Genomic DNA, 26,801 nt, shown 5'->3' with positions numbered 1-26,801 from the left:
CATAATAAACGCCAAGAAAAGCAAAGCTGGAGGCATAATTCCAGACTTCAAGTTATATTACAAAGTGGTAGTAAGTAAAACAGTATGGTACTAGCACATAAAAACAGACACAGAGATCAATGGAATAGAACAGAACACCCAGAATAAAACCCAGAATTAGACGGTCAACTAATCTTCGACAAAGGAGGAATGAACATAAAATGGGAAAAAAGACAATGTCTTCAACAAATGGTGTGGGGAAAACTGGACAGCTACATACAAAGAATGAAACTGGACCACTTTCTTTCACCATACACAAAAATAAATTCAAAATGGATTGATGACCTAAATGTGAGACCTAAAACCATAAAAATCCTTAAAGAAAAAAAATCCTTAAAGAGAGCACAGGCAGTAATTTCTCTGACATCGGTCAATGCAACATTCTTCTACGTGTATTTCCCAAGGCCAGGGAAATAAAAGCAAAAAATAAACTGTTGGAACTACATCAAAATAAAAAGCTTCTGCACAGCGAAGGAAACAATCAACAAAACTAAAAGGCAACCTACTGAGTGGGAGAAGATAGTTGCAAATGATATATCTGATAAAGGGTTAGTATCCAAAATATACAAAGAACTGATATAACTCAGTACCCCAAAAACAATCCAATTAAAAAATGGGCAGGAAAAAAATGGGCAGAAGACATGAACACAAATTTCTCCAAAGAAGACCTACAGATGGCCAACAGATATGAAAAGATGCCCAACATCACTAAGCATCAGGGAAATGCAAATCAAAACTACAATGATCTAGGTATCACCTCACGCCTGTCAGAATGGCTAATAAAAAACACAGTAAGTATTGACAAGGATGTGAAGAAAAAAGAACCCTCATGCATTGTTCGTGGGAATACAAACTGGTGCAACCACTGTGGAAAACTGAAGAGGTTCCTCAAAAAATTAAAACTAGAACGACCCTATGATCCAGTGATCACACTACTGGGTATTTACCATCAAAAATACAAAAACACTAATTCAAAGGGATACATGCACACCTATATTCATGGCAGCATTATTTACAATAGCCAAATTATGGAAGCAGCCCAAGTGTCCATCACCAGATGAACGGATAAAGGAGATGTGGTACATATATACAATGGAACGTTACTCAGCCATAAAGAAGAATGAGATCTTGCCATTTGCAACAACATGGATAGAGCTAAAGAGTATAATGCTAGCGAAATACATCAGAGAAAGGCAAGTATCATGTGATTTCACTCATATGTAGAATTTAAGAAACAAATGAGCAAAGGAAAAAAAGGAGACAAACCAAGAAACACTCCTAACTACAGAGAAGAAACTGATTGTTACCAGAGGGACGGTGGGTGGGGGGATGGGTGAAATACATGATGAAGGTTAAAGAGTGTATTTATGATGGGGGGAAAAAAAATATGTGTGTGTGTATATATATATATATATATATACACACACATATTTGTAATTCTATTTGCATTTCTCACTAAATGCTCTTTCTTACCAAAAAGAAATCTTTAAAAAAGGTAACTGTAAGGTAATGGATGTGTTCAATTAACTTGATTGTAGTAAATATTTCATAATGTATATGTAAATCATATTGTATAAATATATACAACTTTGTTAATTATACCTCAATAAACTGGAAAAAAAAATTCGAATGTCCATGATATATTTACAGATTTCACCAATGGAAAATGAAGCAGTTCAGAATTTGTAGGGTTTTTGTTTTTTAAATGGAATAACAAAACTTCAATAATTTAAAAAAATGTTTTCCAAAAAGCCTTGGAAAGTACACAGTAACATTTCAGATGGTTATAAATGGAAATTGTGCATCTGAGCACAACATGCACCAAATGTCACCTTTTAAATATCCTTAAGCGTAAGTTTAAAGCCATAAATTAGTAATAAAATTAAAAAATGAGGGATGCCTGGGTGGCTCAGTCAGTTAAGCGTCTGACTCTTGATCTCATGGTCATGAGTTCAAGCCCTGCATTGGCTCCATGCCTACAAATAAATTTATTTATAAATATATTTTATATAAATATTAATTAATAAATTTAATTTATAAATAATAAATTTATGATAAGTACAAATATAATATATAAATTATTTAAAATAAATTTAATTAATTAAATGCATAAATAAAGTAAAATTGAAAAATGGTTTATATCAAGAGGGGCATATTTCAACAATCTTCACAAGTAGTATTACCTGATTAGGAGGTTGAATATGATGGACACACTGAAATACGTGAATTCCTTGAGCAGAGACAAGCGAAGGATGCAGAGAATGTTGAGACTGGCTTGTGGCAATCAGTGCAACCAAACTTCCCATGGAAATAAACTCTTTCATCATATCACTCAAAGCTAGAATAAAGCAATACAGTGAAAAAGCTTAGTAAATATAAACATGAAATTTAAGAATTATACAGTCATTAAAAATAATAACCTGGGGGCACCTGGGTGGCTCAGTCGTTAAGTGTCTGCCTTCAGCTCAGGTCATGATCCCAGGGTCCTGGGATCGAGCCCCGCATCGGGCTCCCCGCTCTGCAGGAAGCCTGCTTCTCCCTCTCCCATTCCCTCTGCTTGTGTTCCCTCTTTCACTGTCTCTCTGTCAAATAAATAAATAAAATCTTTAAAAAAAAAAAGAACAACCTGAATTTGAGCTTTTAGGTGGAGTACAAAGAGTATGGATCCTTCATACCTTCTAAAAATTAAATCTGCCACTCATTCACTGATTGATTTACTGGGGACCTAATAGCAGCCCCACTCCAACCAATCTAATGGAGGCAGAGGAAGTACTGTAAACTCAGTCTGTCTACTCAGAACAATGCCTAGGTGGTTCCTTACTTCTAGATCTTAGAAATAAATGAACAGGAGTCTCTGCAATAAATACAGAAGGATGATAAATTCCCATATTGTGCTCTGTTGATTAGGCAAAATACAGTTCCTATTCCTATGACTTCCCGAACAATCTCTTTCCACCCCAGGTCTTGCCAGGTTTGGTTGTTAGGAGGTCAGAACTGCAACAGGCATTAATCAGATGTATCTGAGTCTTGACCTAGAAATTTGCAGCATTCCATTAAACATTACACTAACAAGTTTTGCAGATCCTACAGGACTCAAACTCTGAGATTAACATGAGTTTATAACAACCCAAGGTACTGTGGTTGCATTTTGTCTCTGTTCCAGCTGTCACGAACCATGAGGCAGCTACATGCGGCCAAAGCCTCTGGCACTCCCCCAGCTCCCTGCGTGAATGCTAAGCTCCAGGCACAGGGTAGTCACTAACATCCCACCATTTCTCGTACCTCTGTGCCTTTGCCTGTGGATCATGCTTCCTTTGCTTCCTCGTTAGCTGCTTCATGCTAATTTCTACTCCTCCGTCAAAATTCAGTTAACTGCAGTTATCAACTCCCCCCAACAGCCTTCTCTGCTAACTCCTGACCACCCCTCCCAGTCCCAGTTGAGGGTGTGCGCTCCTACGGTGCCCCACGTACATCTCCAGCAGAGCAGATCCCACCACCTCTGAGCTGTGCCACCCTGGTCAAATGACTTAATCTCTCCATTTTCATTTATTCACCCGGAGAATGTTTGCATGTAGAGTACAAAACAATCCTAACCCAGAAAAGGCACTCAATGCATGGTAGCTACCACTATTATCATCAATATTCTGTACGAAAATTGTCCATTTACTTTTCGTTCCGCTCCTAGACTTTGAGAACACAACTGTGCATAAGCATTAGACAAACATTTGTCAAATGAACAAAGCCAGAGTAAATCTGTACAACGAAGCAATTTCTAATAAGCACAGGAGAATGAAAAGACCCCAGAAGACTAATCACAAAGCTGCAGAATTTTCACACTGCACTTGTCTACCAATTTTACTAATACAGAAGCCTCAAAAGCAACACGTAACATCGCATTATCTGAAGAGAGCAGATTTATCAGTAAGACTAAAACTGTTGGCTAACCAAAGGAAAAGGCCCACGGCCCTGAGCGGATGCGTTTCCATTACCATGTGCCAGCCGCTGGCTCTGCACGGCCTCAGGGCCGTGCTCATGTTCTGGGACAGCAGGCCGGCCTACGATAAGGTCAAGGTCGTCCAGCAGAATCACGGAAGGCTGCCTCCATGCCGCCTCGGAGAAAGCCAGCTCCAGGGTTTTTTGTACGTTTTCAAGCCTTTTCCCTTAATATGGAAGATATGAAATGGTTTTAATGTTATTTCAGGCCTGGTAAGTTCCGGCTGCCCTTTTGAGAGCATTAGAAAAGCTCAATATTGATTTAACTCTGAAAATTTCAGCCGCATTTTGTCAATATACCAATCACTAAAATTTGTCAATCATTAACTTGGTTTTAGTTAATGTAGTCTCAAAGGACTCACTAAAGAACTGAATTTTATAAAGTGGAAAAAAAGGAACATGCTACTCTAAGTCCTGTATGTACATATTCTTACCTGGCCTTATTCCACAGAAAATTTCAGATGGCATACAACAAAACAGTAAAACAAAGGACGATGTGGAAGAACGTTAAATAAGAGTAGGGGATCAAGATTCAGATAAAATCAAACATAAATGTAGCTGTCCAGAGATCCTAGAGTTACTATATTTCAGTCATACATTGGCTTCAAACTTCCTGGTGAATTGCCAACTTTTAATTTTCAAAGAACAGAAAATACACAAATTCATAAGCCAGAATAAAGAGTTCCTGTTACTTAGGTCTACAACAAAATTTTCACATGAAGCCTCAAGTAGGACTCTGAGAGATGGACAGTCTCTCTAAAACCACCTTTGTAGCATACGAAGTAATGGGTTTTCGAAGGCTATTTCTTGGTTTCTTACCATATACTAGATAAAATACACAAACACAGAGCATGGGACTAATTGGGATGACATGGCAGAGGTAGCCAAGGGCGGGGGGGGAAGTTACTCAAAATAAAATCTTTCCAATCTTGTTTTTAAAAAAAATAGGTAATAAGCAGTAAAGACTTAAAAAGTACCAAAGTGTACATGGTAAATTGTAATTCTCCTCTTCACTGTCCATAGCCAGCCTTCCCCGCCTCGCCCAGGGTTTCTCTAGCAATTCAGGGATAATGTATACCCATTAGAGTACACCTTAGATACTAACGTTCCCAGAATGGTCTAAGTTGGCATTTTCAGGAATATAGTTTACAAAGAGTTTTGGCTAGGAAAAAAAGGAGGGGGCCTCCATCAAGTATGGAGAGTTTAAAAAATTTTGCTGAAAATATTAGAAAGCCAAAGATTTTAAATTTCTTAGGAATTTCAATGACTAACAGAAAAATTAAAGATCAGATATTCACATTTATTAGATGAACGGCATTAAATAACATTTCCATCTTTCTAGCAAAAAAGGGTTTTATATAGAGTGTTATATTCATACCTCGTAAAGTTTTACAGTCAACTATCTCCACGTGGGCATCCAATATGTCAGATGCTTCTTTACAGACTGCCTTGGCTAAAGTTGATTTTCCAGTGCCCTAGAAAATAATTGCTTCATAAGCAATATATTCAATCACAGAAATAACTTCTGTTACTGTGGCAACCATCAAGATTCAGCCTCACCGATCAAGTGTACACTACCCAATGTTCTATGTCTGTTATATCTCAATAAAGCTAGGGGTTAAAAAAAAAAAAGAGAGAGAAAGGAAAAGAAACCCCACATCCCTGGAGCTCTAGGATCATATTATGGTGGGTGACATTTAGTATAAATAGGAAGGAGTGAAAATGTGGACTCAGGAAGTTTTAAGAGCCCTGCAGGTAAGTGGGAAAGATTTCCTAAATATGTATTTAAGTCTATCAAAGAAAAATATGTAATATTCTGCAAAGAAACCAGGAGGCTCCAGCTTCCCAGCCTTCATATGGGAATCCCAGGATTCAAGTAGTACGGAAACACAGGCAAGGGTAACAGAGGACAACCCAACCTCTGGAGTATAAGCCGCCCAAAAAGGGCATTTCCCACCCCAATTCCAACCCCAATTGGTACTGACACTAAATATAATAAATTGCTTTGAGAAACTAAAAAATATATATACCAGTCTAGTACTATGTGAAAAAGACAGGTGTTACTAAAATGACTTTTGTTTCAAGCTGTTAGAAGCTGGATGTATCCTATGTTCATTATAGGGCAGAGACAGAAAATGCACATCTAATTTGTTTTTACAATTTGTTAAAACAATCACTAATAATTTCTTTTACCTTTAAAAACAGACAATGCTTCATTATTTACTAGAAGGGAATAATGTGAATATTAAATAATTTTTCTAGAGAAATGAACCCTAATCCCATTTAATTTCAACTGTTTTTATCTTTTTTTTTTTTTTTAAGATTTTATTTATTTATTTGACAAGAAAGACACAGCGAGAGAGGGAACACAAGCAGGGGGAGTAGAAGAGGGAGAACCAGGCTTCCCGCAGAGCAGGGAGCCCGATGTGGGGCTCGATCCCAGGACCCTGGGATCATGACCTGAGCTGAAGGCAGATGCTTAACGACTGAGCCACCCAGGCGCCCCTTAATTTCAACTATTTTTAATGGAAACATTTATTACCCACTTCCCTATTATCTTAAATTAACTGTAATTTTAATCCAGTTTCTTGATCATTTACAGTATTACCGTGACAACCAATTAGTGTACCATGTGGCCCTCAGAGACTCTTAAGGTGGGCAGAACTGTTTATTTTTATATTAAGTGACTCCCAGACTATATAGGGTTTGATCCTGGTTTATAAAATATGCAAAAAATACAAAATAATGATAAACACTTAGCAGAGAAAGGTAAAAATGTTCTATAATCATCCCACCTCACAGAAGGAGCCAAAGTCAACTGTTCTGATGTTTCATCCTTCCAGACACTCCCCGCACATTTTATGTAAATTTATGAAGATGGGATTATCTGTGCGGGTTCATGACAAATCACTGTCCTCCCTATGGACAACTACGGAGCCGCACCCATTCCCCAGGGCGCCGCTGCTGGGACCTACTGGACTGTACCAGGCTCCATAAGCCCCTTCCTAATGTACATTAATGCTGCTTCCAATTTTTAACTATTATAAGTAAAGCTAAAATAAATATCCATATGCCTGTTTACTTATTTGTCAGATTGTATGTTCAGAATAAATTTCTAGGAGTGGGATTACTATATCAAAAGGTACACGTTTAAAATTTCGCTGAACATTGCTATAGTGTCCCCTAGAAAGGTTGACATTGGTAGGTTTTTATAATTCTTTTAATACAGGTTTTCTCCTTCAGTGTACTATTATTTCCTACCCTCGTTGCTTTGTCTAGCTTTAAGAGCCCTGCACCAGTTCTAATATTTTGTTTTTCAGCACCATGAGCTGGCAAAACAGCCAAGCTTGTTATACAGTCTGAAATTTGGCAGGCACTCAACAAATCCTACCATCAATACAGCTTACAGAATTGCATTTACATTTAAAGTCAATGGGCTCCAGGGGCGCCTGGCTGCCTCAGTTGGTGGAACATGCAATTCTTGATCTCAGGGTCATGAGTTCGAGCCCCATATTGGATGTAGAGATTACTTAAAAATAAAAAATCTTTAAAAAATAAAACAATAAAGTCAATGCTCTCCAAAGAACAGAAATTAGGGGTGCTGAGGTACAGGTCCCCTGCCATAATCATTTTGCCCAGTCAGAGGGCCTTCTCCTCACATAAAGTCATTCCCATTTGTATAATAGCATTTTTCAGTTTACAAAGTGCTTTCACACATATTATTTCCCTTAAGTGAAGCTAATCCTAAGAAGGCAGATAAGAAACCAAAAACCTGCCTGAGGTCACAGCCGGTAAGTACATGACAGAGGTGGGACTCAAATCCAGGTCTTCTCTGCTTGTTCTTTCTATTAACCATGCTACCCCTAGGTGAGATGGGGAAGTCTGGTTTCTGAGCCAATAGAATATGGCTTTTTCAAAATAAATACTCTACAATGAGGATGCATTTTGAAATCTGACAAAGAAAATCTAGAAACCACACAGAATAGTTGCTATATGTCACCAGCCTTGCATATCTGCGATAAATCCCACTTGATTATGGTATAAATTCTTCATATACATTGGTTGACTTGATTTGCTAATATTTTGTTGAGGATTTCTGCATCTATGTTCATGAGAGATATTGGTCTATAGTTTTCTGTTCTTGTAATGCCTTTGTCTGGTTTTGGTATTAGGGTGATGCTGGCCTCATAGAATGAGTTATGAAGTACTCCTTTTGCTTCTATCCTCTGAAAGAGATTGTAGAAAACTGGTGTAATCTCTTCCTTATGTGTTTGATAGAATACACCAGTGAACCTATCTGGGCCTGATGCTTTCTGTTTTATAAGGCTATAAATTATTGATTCAATTTCTTTACTAGATATAGATCTTTTTATATTGTCTATTTCTTCTTGTGTAAGTTTTGGGAACTTGTTTCTTTCAAGTAATCGGTCCATTCATCTAAGATGGTTATCACATTTGTGAGCAGAGTTGTCCATGACTATTACTATTTTATTATCCTTTTAATGTTTATGGAAACTGTAGTGATGTCCCCTCTTTGATTTCTGATATTACTAATTTGTGTCTTTTTTTTTCTTAGACTGGCTAGAGGCTTATCAATTTTATTGATCTTTTCCAAGAAGCAGCTTTCGGTTTCATTGATTTTCTCTATTGATTTCCTGTTTTCCATTCACTGATTTCTGCTCTAATTCTTATTACTTCTTTTCTTCTGCTTACCTTGGATTTAATCTGCTCTTCTTTTTCTGGTTTCCTACAGGGGAAACTTAGGTTATTAGAGTAGTTGCTATATTTTCAATAAGAATCAGAAGAAAGCAACTGGGCTAGTAACAGGAAAAAAGTTATTTTACTGGAGTTAAAAGTGAATGGAATTGAAAAAGCCTTAAAATCTTGAAATGAACGGAAGAGCAAGCACTCACAAAGATCATACTGTACCCCTGAAAACAATACTGCATTGGCAGAGAATAAAACTGTAAGCCCTTAAAAGGACAGGGGAAACCCTAGCAAAATGAAGATTCTTTTTTTTTTTTTTTTTTAATATGTATTATTTGAGAGAGACAGAGATAGTGAGAGAGAGCACAAGCAGGAAGGAGGGGGAGAAGCAGACTCCCCGCTAAGCAGGGAGCCCAACGTGGGGCTTGATCCCAGGACCCTGAGATCATGACCTGAGCTGAAGGCAGATGCCCAACTGACTGAGCCACCCAAGTGCCCCAAAACTGATGAAGATTAAAGAGAAGACACAAATCACCAAGATCAGGAAACGGCCCATCACAACAGACTCCATAGCCATTCAAAGGATAGTAAAAGGAATACGGTCAACAACCCTATGCTCATAAATTTGACAATTTAGGAGAAATGGACCAATTCCTTCAAATTACAAACTACCAAATGTCTGCCAAGGTGAAATAGACAATTAAGGAAATTTAATTTATAATTAAAAAGTTAAAGGTGAAGTAATCTCCACACCCAGATGGTATCACTGGGGATTTTACCAAACATTTAAGGAAGAATGAATACCAACTTTAGATAATCTCTTCCAGAAAATGGAACAGGAAGGAACACTTCTCAACTCATTTTATTAGTCCAGTGTTACCCTGATAGCAAAACTAGACAAAGACAGTATGAAAACAGAAAACTACAGGCTAGGGGCGCCTGGGTGGCTCAGTCGTTTAGCGTCTGCCTTCGGCTCAGGTCATGATCCCAGGGTCCTGGGATCGAGTCCCACATCAGGCTCCCTGCTCAGTGGGAAGCCTGCTTCTCCCTCTCCCACTCCCCCTGCTTGTGTTCCCTCTCTTGCTGTCTCTCTCTGTCACATAAATAAATAAGATCTTAAAAAAAAAAAAAGAAAACTATAGGCTAATATCGCTCATGAATTTAGATGTAAAAATCCTCAACAGAATATTAGCAAACAATGGAGCACCTGGCTGGCTCAGTCAGAAGAGCATGGAACTCTTGATCTCAGGGTCATGAGTTTGAGCCCCATGTTGGATGTAGAGATTACTCAGGTTAAAAAAAAAAAACTGGGGCACCTGGGTGGCTCAGTTGGTTAAGAGTCCGACTCTTGGTTTTGGCTCAGGTCATGATCTCAGGGTTGTGAGATCAATCCCTGTGTCGGGCTCCCTGCCGAGCAGGGAGTCTGCTTCTCTCCCTCTCCCTCTGCCCCCCCACCCTCACCCCCAATTCGTGCACGTGCTCTGTCTCTCTCAAATAAACAATCTTAAAAAAAAAAAACTTAAAAAAAAAGAGTATTAGCAAACAAACTTGGCAATGTATACAAAGAATAATATACCACAACCAAGTGGGATTTATTACAGATACGTAAGGCTGGTTCAATATTTGAAAACCAATCAACCCTATCAACACCCTAAAAAGCAAAAATCATACAATCGTATCAATTGGTACAGAAAAAAGGCAGGGAGAACGTCACCTTTTTCATCACCACTTTCTAAATTTCCCAAGCAAATGTAGCCTTCCCAAATCTTGTGTTAACAACCCCATATAACAGATGATCAAAACCCAGAGAGAGGAAAAAAGTGATTAATGCAAGGGGCACATTTTAACCACATACCTTTCCTCCTGTGAATAAAAGGGCTCCATTCCTAAGTCCTGCCACCAGGGACATCAGCTGTCGAGACAAAGGGCGTCCCAGGAGGCTATGAGTGATGTGTTCCATGGAGGATACACCTAAGGAATTCACTCCTCTGCAAAATATATACATTGTTGCATGATAAAACACTGAAGCAGGATAAAATCCAGCTGTAAAAAATTCTGTAGCTTTCCTTCCCAGGCTGGTTAATGATTTTTAAAAGAGTAAAATGTGGAAATTTTCCCTTACTTGAAAGTATATTGAATTAATGCCAAATCTGAGTTAACAGCTTTTAAAATTAGTTTTATTACTTTCAAACATGTACTCGGGTGCCTGGGTGGCTCAGTCGTTAAGCGTCTGCCTTCGGCTCAGGTCATGATCCCGGGGTCCCGGGATCGAGTCCCACATCGGGCTCCCTGCTCGGCGGGAAGCCTGCTTCTCCCTCTCCCACTCCCCCTGCTTGTGTTCCTGCTCTCGCTATCTCTCTCTCTGTCAAATAAATAAAATCTTAAAAAAAAAACAAAACAAACATGTACAGTAACTAGAAGTTTTGTCTGAACAGGGCATCTTAAGGAATTTGTCTTAACACACACAGACACCCCTCTCAAAATGATTTTTGGTTTGGTAATCAACATAATCATAAATGCGTACATTTGAAGTGTTAGGATAATTGCAGACTGATTTCCTCTTAAACTTAGCCTTTGAAATCCAGTTTCAATCTGTAGATTATACAAGCACGAACTTCAACCTACTTCCTGACTCTAGCACTTTCTTTCTGATAATAAATATAAATTCCTAAAATCAGAGTCTGAAGAGATTTTACTTTCAACATGAATAATATGCTGTATTTAAACATTGTTACTTTATGGTTTAATCCTTTTACTAGCACATTTACAGACTATATTATTACAGGAAATCAAATCACTACAACTACAAAAAGCCTCTGTGAAGAATGGGAAGATGTAATGATTACAGGAGATTCTCATATTGCATAAGAGATAAAGAAATTAAGAGGGGGTTCTTTTCAGACTTGTTTGGTTTTAAAAGTTAAGGAAAACACAAATAATTCCAATTAGTAAATTAATAAGATAGTTGAAGGAATAACTTAATTTGAAATATTTTTAAACATTCAAATAATATTTTTAGATTTAACGTTTAAAATAAATGTATTAGCTCTAAGAAGTACTGTTTTATTCAAGCACATATGATCCAAGTCATACCCAGTTGCTTCCTTCTCACAAATCAAATCTCAAAGCAAAATTTCTAATAAGCTTCAGCCCTTTATGTAGTTACCTAAGAAGACAAGGCAAATTACCACGCAAGGTGTGAAAATAGAAACAATCCTTGAAAAAGTATCTATAAATGCATTATTAAGATTATTCAATATTAACATCTACTTTAATGTTCATACATAAAAACCCTGACAGAGATCATGTCAAACATGACTGTAAACATACTAGTTTGGCCAGAACTTCTTACCCCAAGCACTTCAGCTTTAAAAAAGGAAGAATAAAGTCAATTTCCTCACTGTTTTCTTCTTTTACCATAGGGTCTAGAAGGACCTATAGTAGCAAGGAAAAATCAGTTTTACATTTCAAAGTTATATCTTTGGCCTGTTTTTCTCAGGTCCCAGGAAACTGAATTACTGATTCTGTTACACAGAGAGAAAAGACACATTGTGCATGCAAGATCATTACTCAAAATAGCCTTCACAACAATAATTTACTCAACCAAGGAACAAAAATATTTATGGTCAACAACCAGTAAAGGATGTCATCTCCTTCATACATTTTAAGGACACATCTTTATTTGCAATTTTGATGTGTGTCATATTTACTCTTCACAAGTCTTACATTTTTACCTCCTCTGAATGGTATTCCTTCAGTTTTATCTCAAAAGTAGAGAGACAATGTCTAGTTTCCAACCATTCAAATTCTAAACAACTAGAGCATCTTCAATCCTATAACAACAAGAGTGAATATCCTAACGAAAACCTAATATTCTAAAAAGACCACTTATAAAATCCTTCTGGAAGAAAAGTGATCTGATAATATTTGTGAGGAGCTGAGAATTTAAGAACTGCCAAAATAATATGGGTTATTGCAAATATGGGTTACAGCAAAGCTGCAAGTAAAAATATGAATTTAAAAAATCAAACCCCTAAAGCTAAGTTTTCCTGTGTTTCAATACTAGAATAATACGAAATCATGATTCATTTGCCAGTTAACACAATCAATTCTATTCTTGAAACTTAATTGTGCATTGATTTTAAGTTTAGGACAAATCAATTTGTTTAGATAAATTAAAGAGACTATATAAGAAAATATTTTAAATCAAGTTATTCCTTACTCTTATTCACATTTCTAACACACTTCAGGATGCAAAGTCTTACAGGTAAACTCATACTTTATTATCGATCCTATGTGACAAATATTATTTCATTAAATATTCAATAGTACGTGATTACTTGTATTGTGGTCTTCTGCAGCAGACTAGTGCTCAACAAAAAAATGTTTTCTTTTTCTTTTTCCCAAGAATGAACTATATTTAGAGAAAACTCCTTCAACCCTATCAAAAAAAAAAAAAAAAAAGTAATAAATGTAGAGTTAGCACTGAAGCGGAGATGAAATAATTTAAGATTTAAATTTATTTAAATAAAGGTATTCTTTGATATGTAAAACCATTTACTTATCATTATGTTTCCTGTTCACACGTATGACAGGTTGGAAAAATCATGAAAACTTCTTCAATAGGAAAAATATCAAAATAACAAAATGTACCCACCGTCTTTAATTCTCAGCTTAATATATTCTTCCTCTGATAGTATCAAAGGAAGTGTGGTGGTAGTACACTGCTGTAGCCATGAAGAGAACACAGTTTTTACATCTTCTTCACTTACATCTTTAGGCTGCCAGAGCAAAGGGAAGAACAGTAATGAATTATCCAAATACCTAAGTGAACGTTAACATCATTAGCTTAACACCTTATCGTGCTAATAATATGTAAACCTCGATACAGCTGATGCACCTTAAACAAGCCTCTTAACCTCTCCGAGCCTTGTTCGCCTCACGTGAGAACCATTAGCTGGTGTCCATTAGGAGGAGACTGGTCAATTAAGTCAATCACGGTATATACCCATTCAGCAACAGTTTGGCACAAGTGATTACATGTGCTGGTTCAAGATGCAACGAGCCTGGCATGACCATTTATTATCTGTGTAAGTGTGTGCAAATTAATAAAACTGTCTGAACCTCAGTTTTATAATCTATTAAATGGGAACAACTAAAAAATAATTAAAAAAAAAAAAGCAAACCTTATGAAACAAAACCAGGAAGGATGTTCATATTTATAGGCACAGATTGGGGATTTGACATTACAGGACAAGCAGGACAGTGCAGCCTGAAGAGACATTTACAGGGGCGCCTGAGTGGCTCCGTTGGTTAAGTGTCTGACTATTGATTTCGGCTCAGGTCAGGATCTCAGGGTCATGAGACTGAGCCCCACATTGGGCTCCGCACTGGGCATGGAGCCTGCTTAAGATTCTCTCTCTCCCTCTCCTTCTGTCCCTCCACCCCCTCACTCTCCCTCTCTTAAAAAAAAAAAAAAAAAAAAAAAAGAGCAAAAACAAAAAAACATTTACAGAAGTGGTGAAATTTTAAACACTCCTTATCTCTATGACCAGTGATACATGTACCATGGTTTGGCTCACTGGATCACCATTCCAACCCCATTCTCCCTTGCCTCCCTCCATTAACGAGGTGGGAAAGAAAACTCCATTCCCAACCTGGAGGGGTGTGTGTGTGTGTGTGTGTGTGTACACGTGTGTGTGCCTGCACTGTGACCAATGGTGTACAATCAGCAATCATTGGGAAGGGCTTCTCCTCCTAATCGAAAGGTAGAGAAACCTTGCAGAGAAGGCTTTTGCTTTGAGCCTTTCCTTTTGCTGCCAAGAATGCAGATGTGATGCCTATTAGTACAGCAAATGCATTGCATCTAAGAGGAGGAAAGTTACAGGCTAAGGATGGCAGAAAGACCAAAGGAGCCTAGATCCTTGATGACATAGTTTAACTACCTCTGAGCTCCTCCAAACTTCTTCGTACATGAGAAAAATAGGCTCTTTATATGCTGAAGTGACTTTTTTTTTCTGTTAAGCAGGCCACAGTGCTGATATACTCAATAAGTACAGTGTTAATAAACTGTTCAAAAGGAATGAAGAAATTCTAAGAAAAACACTATTAATTTTTAAAGTTTTAAAATCAGAATTAAGTTTTTAAAACCTATTTGAAGCTAAAAACAGGAATACCCAAAAATTCATGTAGGAAAGATCATTAATATGTGCCTAGGAAAATAAACCTCCATTCTACCATTTTTCAGCTGGTCCATTTCTGTTCTCTCCTCATCCAATGTCATGCTAGGTCTGCTGATTAAGCTCAGTTTAGAACCTGATCACTACAAAAAGCAAGCTAAACTAAGTACAGGCATTGCTTTCATACTCTTAAAGATCACAGAAATAGTCTGTTTGTGTTTGGGTATTACTGGGCAATGGGATTAAAGACCTAAAGGAAGAGCGCCTGGCTGGCTCAGTCAGTGGAGTATGCAAGTCTTGATCTTGGGGTCATGAGTTTGAGCCCCACTTTGGGCACAGAGCTTACTTAATAAAATAAAAAGCCAAATTATCCATGTTTGCATTGGCACAATATACATAATATATGTGTTGCTTACTAAAGATTTCTTGGTTTCTCAAAAAGTTGAACAGAATTACCGTAAGATCCAGGAACTTGGGGTGCCTAAATGGCTCAGTTGGTTAAGCGTCTGGCTCTTGATTTGGGCTCAGGTGATGATCTCAGGGTTGTGAGATCAAGCCCCACGCTGGGCTCCGTGCTGGGCGTGGAGCCTGCTTAAGATTCTCTTTCCCTCCCCACCCCCACCCAGCTCTCCCTCTTTCCTTAAAAAAAAAAAAAAAGAAAAAAAAAATATATATATCAATTCAACTCCTAGGTATACACCCAAAAGAACTCAAAGCAGGGACTCAACAGATACTTGTATACTAACGTCCATAGCAGCATCACTCACAATAGCCAAAAAGGTGGAAACAACCCAAGGGTCCATCAACAGATGAATGGACAAACAAAATGTGGTATACGCATACAATGGAATATTATTTCGCCATAAGTAGGAATGAATACATTCTACAACCTGGACGAGCCTTAAAAACATGTTAAGTGAAATAAATCAGATGCATGGGACAAATATTATTGGATTCCACTTATATGAAATAACTAGAATACGCAAATTCATAGAGAGAATATAGATTACAGGTTACCAAGAGCTGGGAGAGCAGGGGCTGGTGCATTATGGCTGAATGGGCACAGAGTTTCTGTTCGGGGGCTGGGAAAGTTTTGGAAACTGAGGGTGGCGATGACTGCACATAATGAATGTAATTAATGCTGCTGAATTGTACACTTAAAAATGGTTACAATAGCATTTCATTAGATATATTTTACCACAACAAAATAAAACAAAGACTTCTTTGCCCTTCTAGCAAAAAGGAATACAACATTCCTGTTACTTGGCCGAAGCAGCTAGAAATTTTACATGACATGTAAAACAACTGTGATAGAACATAAATTTGAACTCACTAAGTTTTCTCTAGGTTGTAATTTTAGAGATCTTGGAATTTTAGGGGTAATTTCCACTGGAGTTATTCTGACTACTGCATGCATTTCTATATTTAGTCTCTTTCTCAGGTCATCTGGAATCTGAAATTTAAAAATAAATAGATACATAAATATGTGAAAACTTGATTTAAAAATATCCCACAGCATACATAGTTATTAACTTCTATGAATTCAGGTAAATTGATGGAAGTTATCAAGATTCATAAGAGTAACCAGATGGGTATTCAGGCACTGTTTTATCACAAACATTTCCATTTTTCCCCTTCATTTCTTTATTTCCACACCCTCTTCGGAATGAGATCCATCAATCTGGATCTCTCAAGTCAAGCCTGCTTGAGGACTGCCACTCCTCGGTGCCCACAGCCGCCAACCTTTCAAGTGGGGCGGGAAGTGTGGACTCCTCGCTGCCATCTTATATGGTCCCTAGGCCTCTACCTGGCACTTCTTCACCCTGTGCTCACCATGTGTTTTCAAGGAAAAAAATGGGATTGCCACCAAATGGCAGAACCATTAATAGAAAAGAGAAGTCCTAACCAGTTCAGTGTTAGACATTTTTATTTTGAAGATGCAGCAGGATCTCCTAAACTAAGAGTTTAGAGCTAACGGAAAATAATGAGCTGACGGTCTGGAATTTTAGCAAACGATGTAGGCCAAAGCAATGAAAACTTTGTCAGTTGCCAACACAGAGGTCAGAAGTGAAACTGGCAATAAAAGAAATCTACAAAGGAGATCCCCTTCCTCTATTTTTCTTCCTTGTCCTAGTAATTTCCTCCCTTTATCACCATGAGGTCTCGCTTCACAATGGCTCAAATTAAGTTCAAATAAAAGGGGCTGGTGACTCGTTCCACATAAACTAAGCATTACTATCTGAGGCCAGAATGAGAAGGTGGGCACTGGTCGCTCTCCTCCCCTCCACAGTCCCACAAAGAGCGGATTCCAGCAGGGTAAGCAGCTTCTGGGTACACCCCTCACGCTATGGGTCTCTCCCTACCTCGGTACTGCCCTCAACACACAGCAAGTCCTTCCTTGGCTTTCAGGAACTGGGGAACAAACCTTCTGCAGGCATTAAAGATGTGAAGCTTTGTAAGGCACCCCATGCTAAGCGCGAACTTGAAGTCAGCCCGCCTGGGTGTGAATCCTAGTTGTACTTACTATGTGACTCAGGCAAGTAATTTTGACCTCTCTGGGCCTGTATCTTACAGCTGTCCAAGTTTCCTTAACCAGAAAATACGCAATCTTCACCCAAACAAGGACTTTACCTGCAATCATAAATGTGTCCCTGCAGGGACTTTAGACACTCTTTCTTACTGTACTGATTTTCAAATTGTATATAAAATACTATTCTAATTCATAATCTGGAGAATTTCAAGCAACATGAAATTGCTTTCTCCCTAATAATACATTTTATACTAACCCAGACTTTCCCAAGATGAAGAGCTTCTACAGTTTTGGTGTATTTGATGGCATTCTTCAATTCCTCAAGTCCATTCCAGACTACTTGTAGCACACAGGCCTTAGCTGCTTCCGAGTTGATCGGTTTTTGATCTAGTGGTTCTGAGATCTGCTTCTCTTTTTCAGGTGACAGGATATTTTGTTTTGTTTTACGTTGCTTTGGAGAAAATAGCTTAATTAGCTTCCCGTAGGTCACAGTAAAGCTGGGCTCCACATCAAAATATTCCTGGTCCCATGGAAATACATGAATGGCATAGTGTCTGTGAAACTCCGAAGTTGCTGTTGTGTTACACATACTGGGAGGCTGCGATTTGCACACTCTGAAAATATTGTCTAGGGGAACAACTTTGGACTGCATAGTTTTGAATGCATTCATTTCAGTTAAACCCCAGGATAGCTCCGGTTTCTTCTCAGACCCAAAAGAAAAAATGCTTCCTATCACAGTCCATAAGCTTGGCATGGATGGTGAGCCAGTGGTCACCCCTGAGTCTGTCTTATTAGACCCAGTGCCTATCAATCCTTTTTGGTCTCCTCCGGAATTATGAAATTTCCCATGTGCATTATCTGCTTCTGAAAATGTATTCTCCTTGGCTTGGCGGGTCTTTGGCTGAATAAGGAGTTTAGTGTCAGTTTCCAGCCTTCCATAAGCAGCTGCTGGTGTTAGTGCAACTGTGTGGGGAAGCAAGCCATCAGTACACATTCACCTCTGCCAAGGGCTCAACGCTACAGTGTAGAACACAATGGAAAGTACAACAGCACCTACCAGTTTGGATAAATATGTAAGTTTGCTGATCAACCCAGACAGGAAAAATGGCTTTTGGAAAAACTATTCGAATTTGATCCAGAAGATGCTGTTCAAGGGAAGCAGCATGCAGCTCCTACAACCAACCAACAAAAAGATCTATTCACTTTACCTTTTGTCATTCCACGTCTAGGAAGGAAATCACAATTCATTCTTCTAACTTGAACCAACTCAGAATACATAATGTAGCTCAGAAAAGAGAAATCTAAAGACGCTGATATTTTGGCTTCCAGTTATGGAATGATTAAGTCACAGGGATAGAAGGCACAGCATAGGGAACGTAGTCAGTGGTATCGTAATGGCACTGTCTGGTGACAGATGGCAACTACACTTGTTGTGAGCACAGCAAGACGTACAGAGACACTGAATCACTATGTCGTACACCTGAAACTGCAGTGACATTGTGTGTCAACTATACTTCAATATAAACAAACAACTATGTTGAAGTAGTTTAACGTTACACTGGGCTAGTTCTCACTGTATTTTCTTTACCAGTATCTCCCAGTCATCTGCTGAGAGGGGTTCCACCTCGACTTGCTGACAAGACACCACATGGGAACACAGCTTGAGAAACACCTGGAAAAAATGGAAAATGTAAAACTACTTTTAAAAGACTTTTTGTATCCCTAGGAAATGAGAAGTTCTCTTTAGGTAAGTAAGTGTGAGCGAGTGAATGAGTGCACATGTGTGCCTCTATGTATTGTATAGATCTCCACTGGACAAGTATTTATTAAGCACTTATTCTTAGGTAGGCCTTGATATACTCAACATTTTAGGAAAAAACTGTCTCATGACTAATTATAGAAAAAAGGAAAATATATCCTAGCACAACATATTTTTAAAAAAATAAAGATAAGGGGCGCCTGGGTGGCTCAGTCCGTTAAGTGTCTGCCTTCAGCTCAGGTTGTGATCCCAGGGTCCTGGGATGGAGCCCCATGTTGGGCTCTCTGCTCGGCAGGGAGCCTGCTTCTCCTCCTCCCACTGCAGCTCCCCCGGCTAGTTCTCTCTTTCTGTCAAATAAATAAATAAAATCTTTGAAAAAAAAAAATGTAAGAAGAAACAATAATGACATCAAGTCATGGCTTGATCTAATATATATACACTTTATTATTTATAAAAGTTTTTTTTTTTTTTTTAAAGATTTTAGTTATTTGACAGAGAGAGAGAGATAGTGAGAGCTGGAACACAAGCAGGGGAAGTGGGAGAGGGAGAAGCAGGCTTCCCGCAGAGCAGGGAGCCCGATGTGGGGCTCGATCCCAGGACCCTGGGACCATGACCTGAACCGAAGGCAGACGCTTAACGACTGAGCCACCCAGGCGCCCCTTATTTATAAAAGTTTTATGACTTAGTTTTATAACTAACCTCAAACCATGGTGCTTCTAGAAAAGTAAAAAAAAAAAAAATGCAGAGACAGAGATCAGAGCCAATTATTTACAAGTATAAACATTCACAGCTAGAAGTAAAGTAAAACAAATGTGTCCTCATTCCAGTCTATGGATATATACGAAATGCTAGTGTATCTCAAGAAGCTGGAATCCACCACCTTACTTTCTTTCCCCTCTTCTATAGGCATTTCTGAGGATTGAGGAGTAAAATCCAAAACCACCAACTGTTACAGGCTCCAGTGAACTAGCCCTTCCTTCTCTGCTTTTGTGGATTGGAGCCAAATTTCCCCAAATGCCTCACCATCAGTGAATCTCCCTTCAGCATCTCCCATATGCCCTATTTGAAAAAAGTGATTCTGGGGGTGCCTGGGTAGCTCAGTTGTTAAGCGTTTGCCTTCGGCTCAGGTCATGATCCCAGGGTCCTGGGATCGAGCCCCACACTGGGCTCCCAGCTCAGCGGGGAGCCTGCTTCTCCCTCTCCCTCTGCCTGCTGCTCCCCCTGCTTGTACTCTCTCTCTCTCTGTCAAATGAAAAATTAAATATCTTTAAAAAAGAAAAGAGTGATTCTGGGAAAGTACGAAGCAGCTCCTGCCCACCAAGAAGCTATAATCCTGGGTGAGCCAGTCCACTTTGTTCCTATTCTTTGGGAGATAGTGCCTTAGGCACAATACACAGAGGATCCGCAGAAAATCCGGTAAAAGCTCACTCTGAAGCAAAGAGGCATTAAAAACACAAAAGACTGTTCGGAGGCTGATGAAGACATCAAGGTTGGGAACAGGAAGCTGGTGTTCCCCACACGGAAGGACCACATACTCGAAGCGAGCAGAACTTTAACTTGCTATGCAATCCTGGGCAAATTGTTCTATTTCCCTAGGTTTGTAGAGCAAGGCACCTAAATTAGTGATACCTAGGGTCGCTGTGGTGCTAAAGTTTTAAGATTCTACCAAAGATTTAGGGTGAGCAAAAGACTAATAGTAGGCCTATGGATTTATCATTAGTGGCCTATTCTCATTATCAAAAATATGCATGAACAAAATCAGTCTGTGTTCAAAACAAGTTAAAAAGATGTGATGTTCTTGGATCTGTTGTGGGACACTGGAAATAGAATGCAATTTAGCCCCATTTATCAAAATTTTAAATATGCAGCCCCCTAGACTCTGCAATCCAATTTGTAGTATTTTATTCCATATATATATATACAAAGATGTTCAATGCATATTGTTTGTAATACATGGAAAGGTATCTCTGATATATTTTGTGGGGGGAGAAAACTGCAGAAAATGTGTATGATCCCATTCTTTAAATCCTAAAGGTGTACTGAGATCCCAACATACAGTACATACTCATTCTAAGGCTGGGGTTAAAGAAAGAGAAAAACATTTTTTTACTCTCACTTGTAAAATATTTGTAATGAATGTGTATTACTTCTGTAGTTTAACATATTTAGAAGGGAATAAATTGGTGAATACAATAAAATGAAAACACAGACATAAGTCCTTTAGCTTTGGGGTTTACAACCTAAGCATATTAAATTCATAGCCAAGACAAAAATAGAAAAATAACAACTCTTTTGTTGGACAGTTTCAAGTATGACCCTGGAAGGTTAGAAGATTTGCCAGAAACAAATGAAGTTCAATAACAGTAAGTAAAACTCAATAATTCATAAAGCAAAAATAATTACATACAAAATTAGAGAACCTGGAAAGTGAGTAAAATAGAACACAAATTCAAGTAGGGAGCAGACCACAAGATAATGACTTAACAACAGTATATAGTTAACTTGAATATCCTGGACTGGTTACAGTAGCAGACAAATCAGGTGTCATCTCACCTCCTTAAAAAAATTAATCTGAACATTTTCTTCCCATTGCTATATTATGTGACATTAGGAGAAAGTCATAGTCATCACATTTTGTACTTACCTGGTCCCCATTTGAGAGTCCAAGTTTCTGACCAACTTGTCTGTTAATTTCAGCCACATTTTCGCCTTGATCACTAAAATGCCTACCTTCCACCCAACTCAAGAATGCAGGCTGGTGACCCCAGGCTACTTCTATAGCTTGATTCTGTTTATTCAAGAAATAAGAAAGGGGGTGGGGAGAAGAAATAAGAAAGGAGGGGTGAGAGTTTTTATATGCTTTTCTGGATTCACATAAAAGATAAACTATTATTGCAACCCACACATAAAAAAAGAGTTCTACAGATGGATGGTAGCTCTCTGTTGTGCACATTAGAGCATTTAAAAAGCTATAAACAGGGCACCTGGGTGGCTCAGATGGTTAAGCATCTGCCTTCGGCTCAGGTCATGATCCCGGGGTCCTGGGATCGAGTCCTACGTCGGGCTCCCTGCTCTTTGGGAGCCTGCTTCTCCCTCTGCCTCTCTCTCTCTCTGTCTCTCATGAATAAATAAATAAAATCTTAAAAAAAAAAAGCTATAAACATTTCTAATAACCAAAGCTGGTGATGCTATGGGTGAAACCAATACCCCTATTTTCTTATTATTTTTTAAAGATTTTATTTATTTATTTGACAAAGAGAAACACAGTGAGAGAGGGAACACAAGCAGGGGGAGTGGGAGAGGGAGAAGCAGGCTTCCTGCCTAGCAGGGAGACCGATGTGGGGCTCATGTGGGGCTCGATCCCAGGACCCTGGGATCATGACCTGAGCCGGAAGGCAGACGCTTAACAACTGAGCCACCCAGGCGCCCCTCCCTTGTTTTCTTATGATGCAAATTCATTCAACCACTCCAAAATTCAAAATGGCAATAGGTAGCCAATGAATTTACCTAAACTCTGAGCCATGTATATATATATATATATATATACACACACACATACTTATTCTGAATTAATGATTCGAAGAAGAAAACCACACCAGAACGTATCTCTGCAGTATTTTCTATAACAGTGAAAACTTAGGACTGTCTTAAATGTCTATTAACAGGAAAACTATTAAATGAGCTACAAATTTACTATTTTAGTAAAGCATGAGTCAATAAGTAGAAATATATGATCATTAAAAATGTAACAGTATTTGTTTATTAAAAGAGAATAAATGTACATGGTAAAAGCACAAAAATTACAAAAAATAAAAGAAGCTAGGTTCCTGTTCCCACAGGTAATTACTGTTAATAGTTTCTTATGTACATTTCCAGAAACTTTATATTACACAGCTTCTTAAATAATTCTGAAAGTTTTACAACTATGGAATTATAAGTACAAAAATCAAAATATAAAAGGCATTCCCATTAAGATCAATTATATGAAATATGTTAAGTTTGTGACTAAGGACTTAAAAAACAATGTTTTCTATGAATAAAGAATTACAAACTCATTATCGAAACCTTAAAAAATATATAAACTTGGAAGAAAAAAGGAATTACTGATATTCCCTCCACAAGACAACCACATGAACAATTTTGTCTAGCTAATCCTGTTTTCTATGCAAAATTTTTTAAATAGTTGTATATTATAGTCATGATTTAGTATCCTTTTCCCCACTTAGCATTGTATCATAAGCTTTTGCGCACACATATCATTTTTTCAATAAAAAGTAAGGACTTCATTAATAGCCATCAAAACTTACCCATCTCAGGAAGTTTTAGTATTTTGAAAGTCATTTATTTATACCAAAATAAATTAATTCATTTACATCAAACTTTACTACCTCAAAACTGATTATATAGGCCGCTTATTGTTTCTTTAAATAGGAAAAATTTCAAAGGATGTTGGAACCACTTCTGATGCAATATAATGTACTTTAAATTAGCCATGTTATTAAAATGTTATTAAAACTTTGTATAGAAGAAAGTCATCATGTATCACTTGTGTAATTTTTCCCACAATTCACAGGATAGTCCAACCGCTCAGGGTAACAAAACCCTTCCATCACGCACAGTGTGATAAAGTACACAGAGCCCTGGATTTGGAGTCAAATTCCAAATTAACTTGTCAGCTGTGTGTGAGCTGAGGTTACAAGGGTGAAGATGACCAACCGGCCACGTGCTTTCACACTCTTTCATCAGAGTCTGTGGCATATAATTTCATAAGAAGAAACTTTCAAAACCAGAGATGTTAAATAAGGAAATACAAAATATGCCCTGAAATATCAAAGAGGAGGGTTCTACCAACTCACTGGAAAAGGGGAAAATCAACTTTATTAAATAGGAAAAATACTTCAGTTATTCATTTGGTCAAAACGTAGTAACCAGCTCCATAGTCATAATATATGTTCAGTTGGATTTAGTAAACTTTGCAGACTAATATGAGTCCATTTTCATGTAAAACCTTTCCCACCTGAACCACAGAACCTCAGATAAAGAGAAGAAACCAACAGACTGAAGAGAAAGGAGGCTGCTTCTCAGGAGCTCAATCAACAAATGACTGACCACCTGCTTTTGCCTATCCCTGTGGTACCGGTATCACCTGGAGGAAACTTGCAGGTGAAACCACAGGTTGTCAGGCCTTAGGACCGGCCAGATCTGAGGCCGGGGTTCTCCCCTGCTAACACAAAAACAAATGACAAGTCTGCACCTGGCCATTTCTGGAGGGTGATTTAGGTTTATCTGTCTGCATTCAGTGTGGATGTGAATCCTTTCCCCCATTTCAGCAATCACAGCAAGCACTGAGCCCAGCATACAGACAAAATAACTGAATTAAAGCAACGGTTCTCAACTAGGGGCGATTTTTGTTCCCCAGGAGACATCTGGCAACGTGTGGAGCCACGTGGAGACGTGTTTTTTTTTGCTATCACTACTGAAAAGGAGTTGTGTTACTGGCATCTAGTGGACAAAGATCAGAGATACTGTTAAATATCTTATAATACCCACCACAGTCCCCCACAACAAAAAATTATCCAGACTAAAGTGCCAAGGTTAAAAAATCCTGAGTTAAAGCATCTACTGCGTATCCAGTCCTGAAATAAGGACTTGGATAAGCAAAAGACGATACTTGAAACACAGAGTACAAGTGAGATGTGTCACATAAACACAACAGTGAAGTTTTGAAAAGGAGACAAATGTGAACCACCCAGAATTTGAAAGCTAGGCAGAGGAGGTAAGATTATGCTCAGCTTTTGAAGGCATGAAATGAAAAACGTTTTGGGGAGAAAGAATAGCATGAGTAAGAGTACAGAAATAGGAAGGAGCTGGGTTATGAAAGAACAGTGAGAAGACCAGTCTGGATGCTGCAGAGTAAGAGACAAGAGGACAAATTACCTGGAAATGGTACCCACCTAGGAGGGCTAGTTTCCTAACATGTGAAAGTACAGAAATGATCTAGATACCGCAGGTCCCTTTCGCCATGAACATTCTATGATTTTGTAACAGTAGGTCTCAATTCTTGTGCATCCAAGTAGCCCAAAGATATTTTTTAAATTACAGATGCCTGAAGCTCACTCCCCAAGATTCTGATTCAATAAGTCTGAGGAAGGACCAGAACATTCGTATTTTGAAAAGCTTAAAGGTAAATCTGACACAGGCCAGGAAACTATTCTTCTGACCCTCTTCCCATTACAGCATTATAGGTATTATGTACTCCATGCTTCAGCCCAAATAAAACAATTCAACACATTAACTCCCAACTCATGACTTCCTGCTTTAATAATTACCTATGCCCTCTAAACCAATAATGCTAGGGGAAAAATAATCTAGAAAAATAGTTCCAGAAAAGTAAAGTGGAAAGGTGGGATACTTAAAATTAATGTAAACTCTTAAATATGCACTCCTGCATGATTAGCCAGTGGTGGGTACCATGCATCCAGGATTTCAAATATTCTATCCCTTTGCCCGCATAAGCATACTCAAACTCAGAGACTATGTGCTTCTATTTCTAGTTATGAAAGTGCAGATGCTGTATCTCTTTTAATAATTAATTAGAAGGGTAACGGCAGAGGTTCAAGTATCCTACTTACGTACTTCCAAATATGCGTAATTCTGCACATTTCTGGTACACCTCGGAACTGTTCCAAGCATCAGCGACACAGGGAAGAACCTTATTTTATTAACCTACCCCGCTCGGGGGACACGGTGCTCAGTCCCTGTTAACGTACCCTGTTAACCTACCGGGACTCTGCAAACCAAATCTGCCCCTCCCTCTGGAGGCCGGGACGGCAGCCGTGCAAGCACCTGGAAATCACTAGCAAGAAAAACATTTTTTCTTTTAAATTAAAAAAAAAAATTAGCGAATTTCCAGGAGCTTTTCCAAACTGGAGAAATATTTCTGAATGCAGACGTAGAATATTAGGATGCTTGAAAGCCCAGTCTCACCGAGTGAAAACACCTGAAAACAGGGCAAGTTAAAAAAAGGCCCAAGGCTGCACTAAACGTGGTGTGGGCTGCAGAGCCTGCCCCCGCCGGCCTTGCCCTCGAGCGGCCCTCAGTCTGGCCTCTGAACGGCTCGGTGGCGACGAAAGGCAGCCCGTGCCACGCCGTCCCAGAGACGTGAGGGCCGCCGCGTCCCTAAAAAGTCTTGGCCCCGTCCGACCCCAGGCTGCCAACCAGGTGTCCCGAGTCTGGGCCGGGAGCCCCCGTCCAGGGCCGGTGCGTTACCTGCAGCAGGTGCAGCTGGGCCACGAGGCGCCGCGGCAAGTGGAGGAAGCAGTCGCGAGCGTTGGTGAAGACCACAGTTACCGCCACCCCACCACCCTCCGCACCCGCTAGGCGATCGCTGCCCCACATTGTGGACGAGCGAGGAGCAGCCCCCAGCCGTCCACTCAAGCGGACGGGGGCCACTGGGCAGACCGAGGGCGTCGGAGCCAGAGAAGATCGATCGGCCCCGCCCCCCTCGCCGCGCGCGCCCGGACGAGGAGGGGCAAGCAAGCTGCTCCAGCTCTCCGAGGTCTCTCCGCCAGGCCGCTGGAGGGCGGCACCTCAT

General features: G+C 39.1%; 1 protein-coding gene across 3 annotated transcripts in view; it reads right to left on the bottom strand.

The window, feature by feature from the left end:
- The window catches only part of PEX1 (peroxisomal biogenesis factor 1), a 41,487-nt gene extending 14,797 nt beyond the window's left edge, over window positions 1-26,690 (bottom strand). For 2 of the 3 annotated variants that reach the window (XM_032402168.1, XM_032402169.1), the window contains exons 1-13: window positions 26,477-26,690; window positions 21,852-21,995; window positions 19,037-19,120; window positions 18,506-18,620; window positions 17,705-18,411; window positions 16,252-16,371; window positions 13,397-13,520; window positions 13,080-13,180; window positions 12,092-12,174; window positions 10,595-10,727; window positions 5,411-5,507; window positions 4,029-4,199; window positions 2,223-2,377 (exon numbers count right to left, since the gene is read on the bottom strand). In XM_032402168.1, coding sequence (XP_032258059.1) covers window positions 2,223-2,377; window positions 4,029-4,199; window positions 5,411-5,507; window positions 10,595-10,727; window positions 12,092-12,174; window positions 13,080-13,180; window positions 13,397-13,520; window positions 16,252-16,371; window positions 17,705-18,411; window positions 18,506-18,620; window positions 19,037-19,120; window positions 21,852-21,995; window positions 26,477-26,605 — 2,163 coding nt within the window. In that variant the 5' untranslated portion in view covers window positions 26,606-26,690. Of the gene's footprint in view, window positions 1-2,222; window positions 2,378-4,028; window positions 4,200-5,410; window positions 5,508-10,594; window positions 10,728-12,091; window positions 12,175-13,079; window positions 13,181-13,396; window positions 13,521-16,251; window positions 16,372-17,704; window positions 18,412-18,505; window positions 18,621-18,656; window positions 19,121-21,851; window positions 21,996-26,476 lie in introns of those variants that run through there. The other variant, XM_032402170.1, reaches the window with a different exon arrangement.
- Between the last annotated feature and the right edge of the window lie 111 nt (window positions 26,691-26,801).

Source organism: Phoca vitulina, unplaced genomic scaffold (assembly GCF_004348235.1).
Source record: "Phoca vitulina isolate PV1807 unplaced genomic scaffold, GSC_HSeal_1.0 scaffold4, whole genome shotgun sequence".
Taxonomy (NCBI): Eukaryota; Metazoa; Chordata; class Mammalia; order Carnivora; family Phocidae; genus Phoca; species Phoca vitulina.
This window is presented reverse-complemented; position numbering and strand designations above follow the sequence as displayed.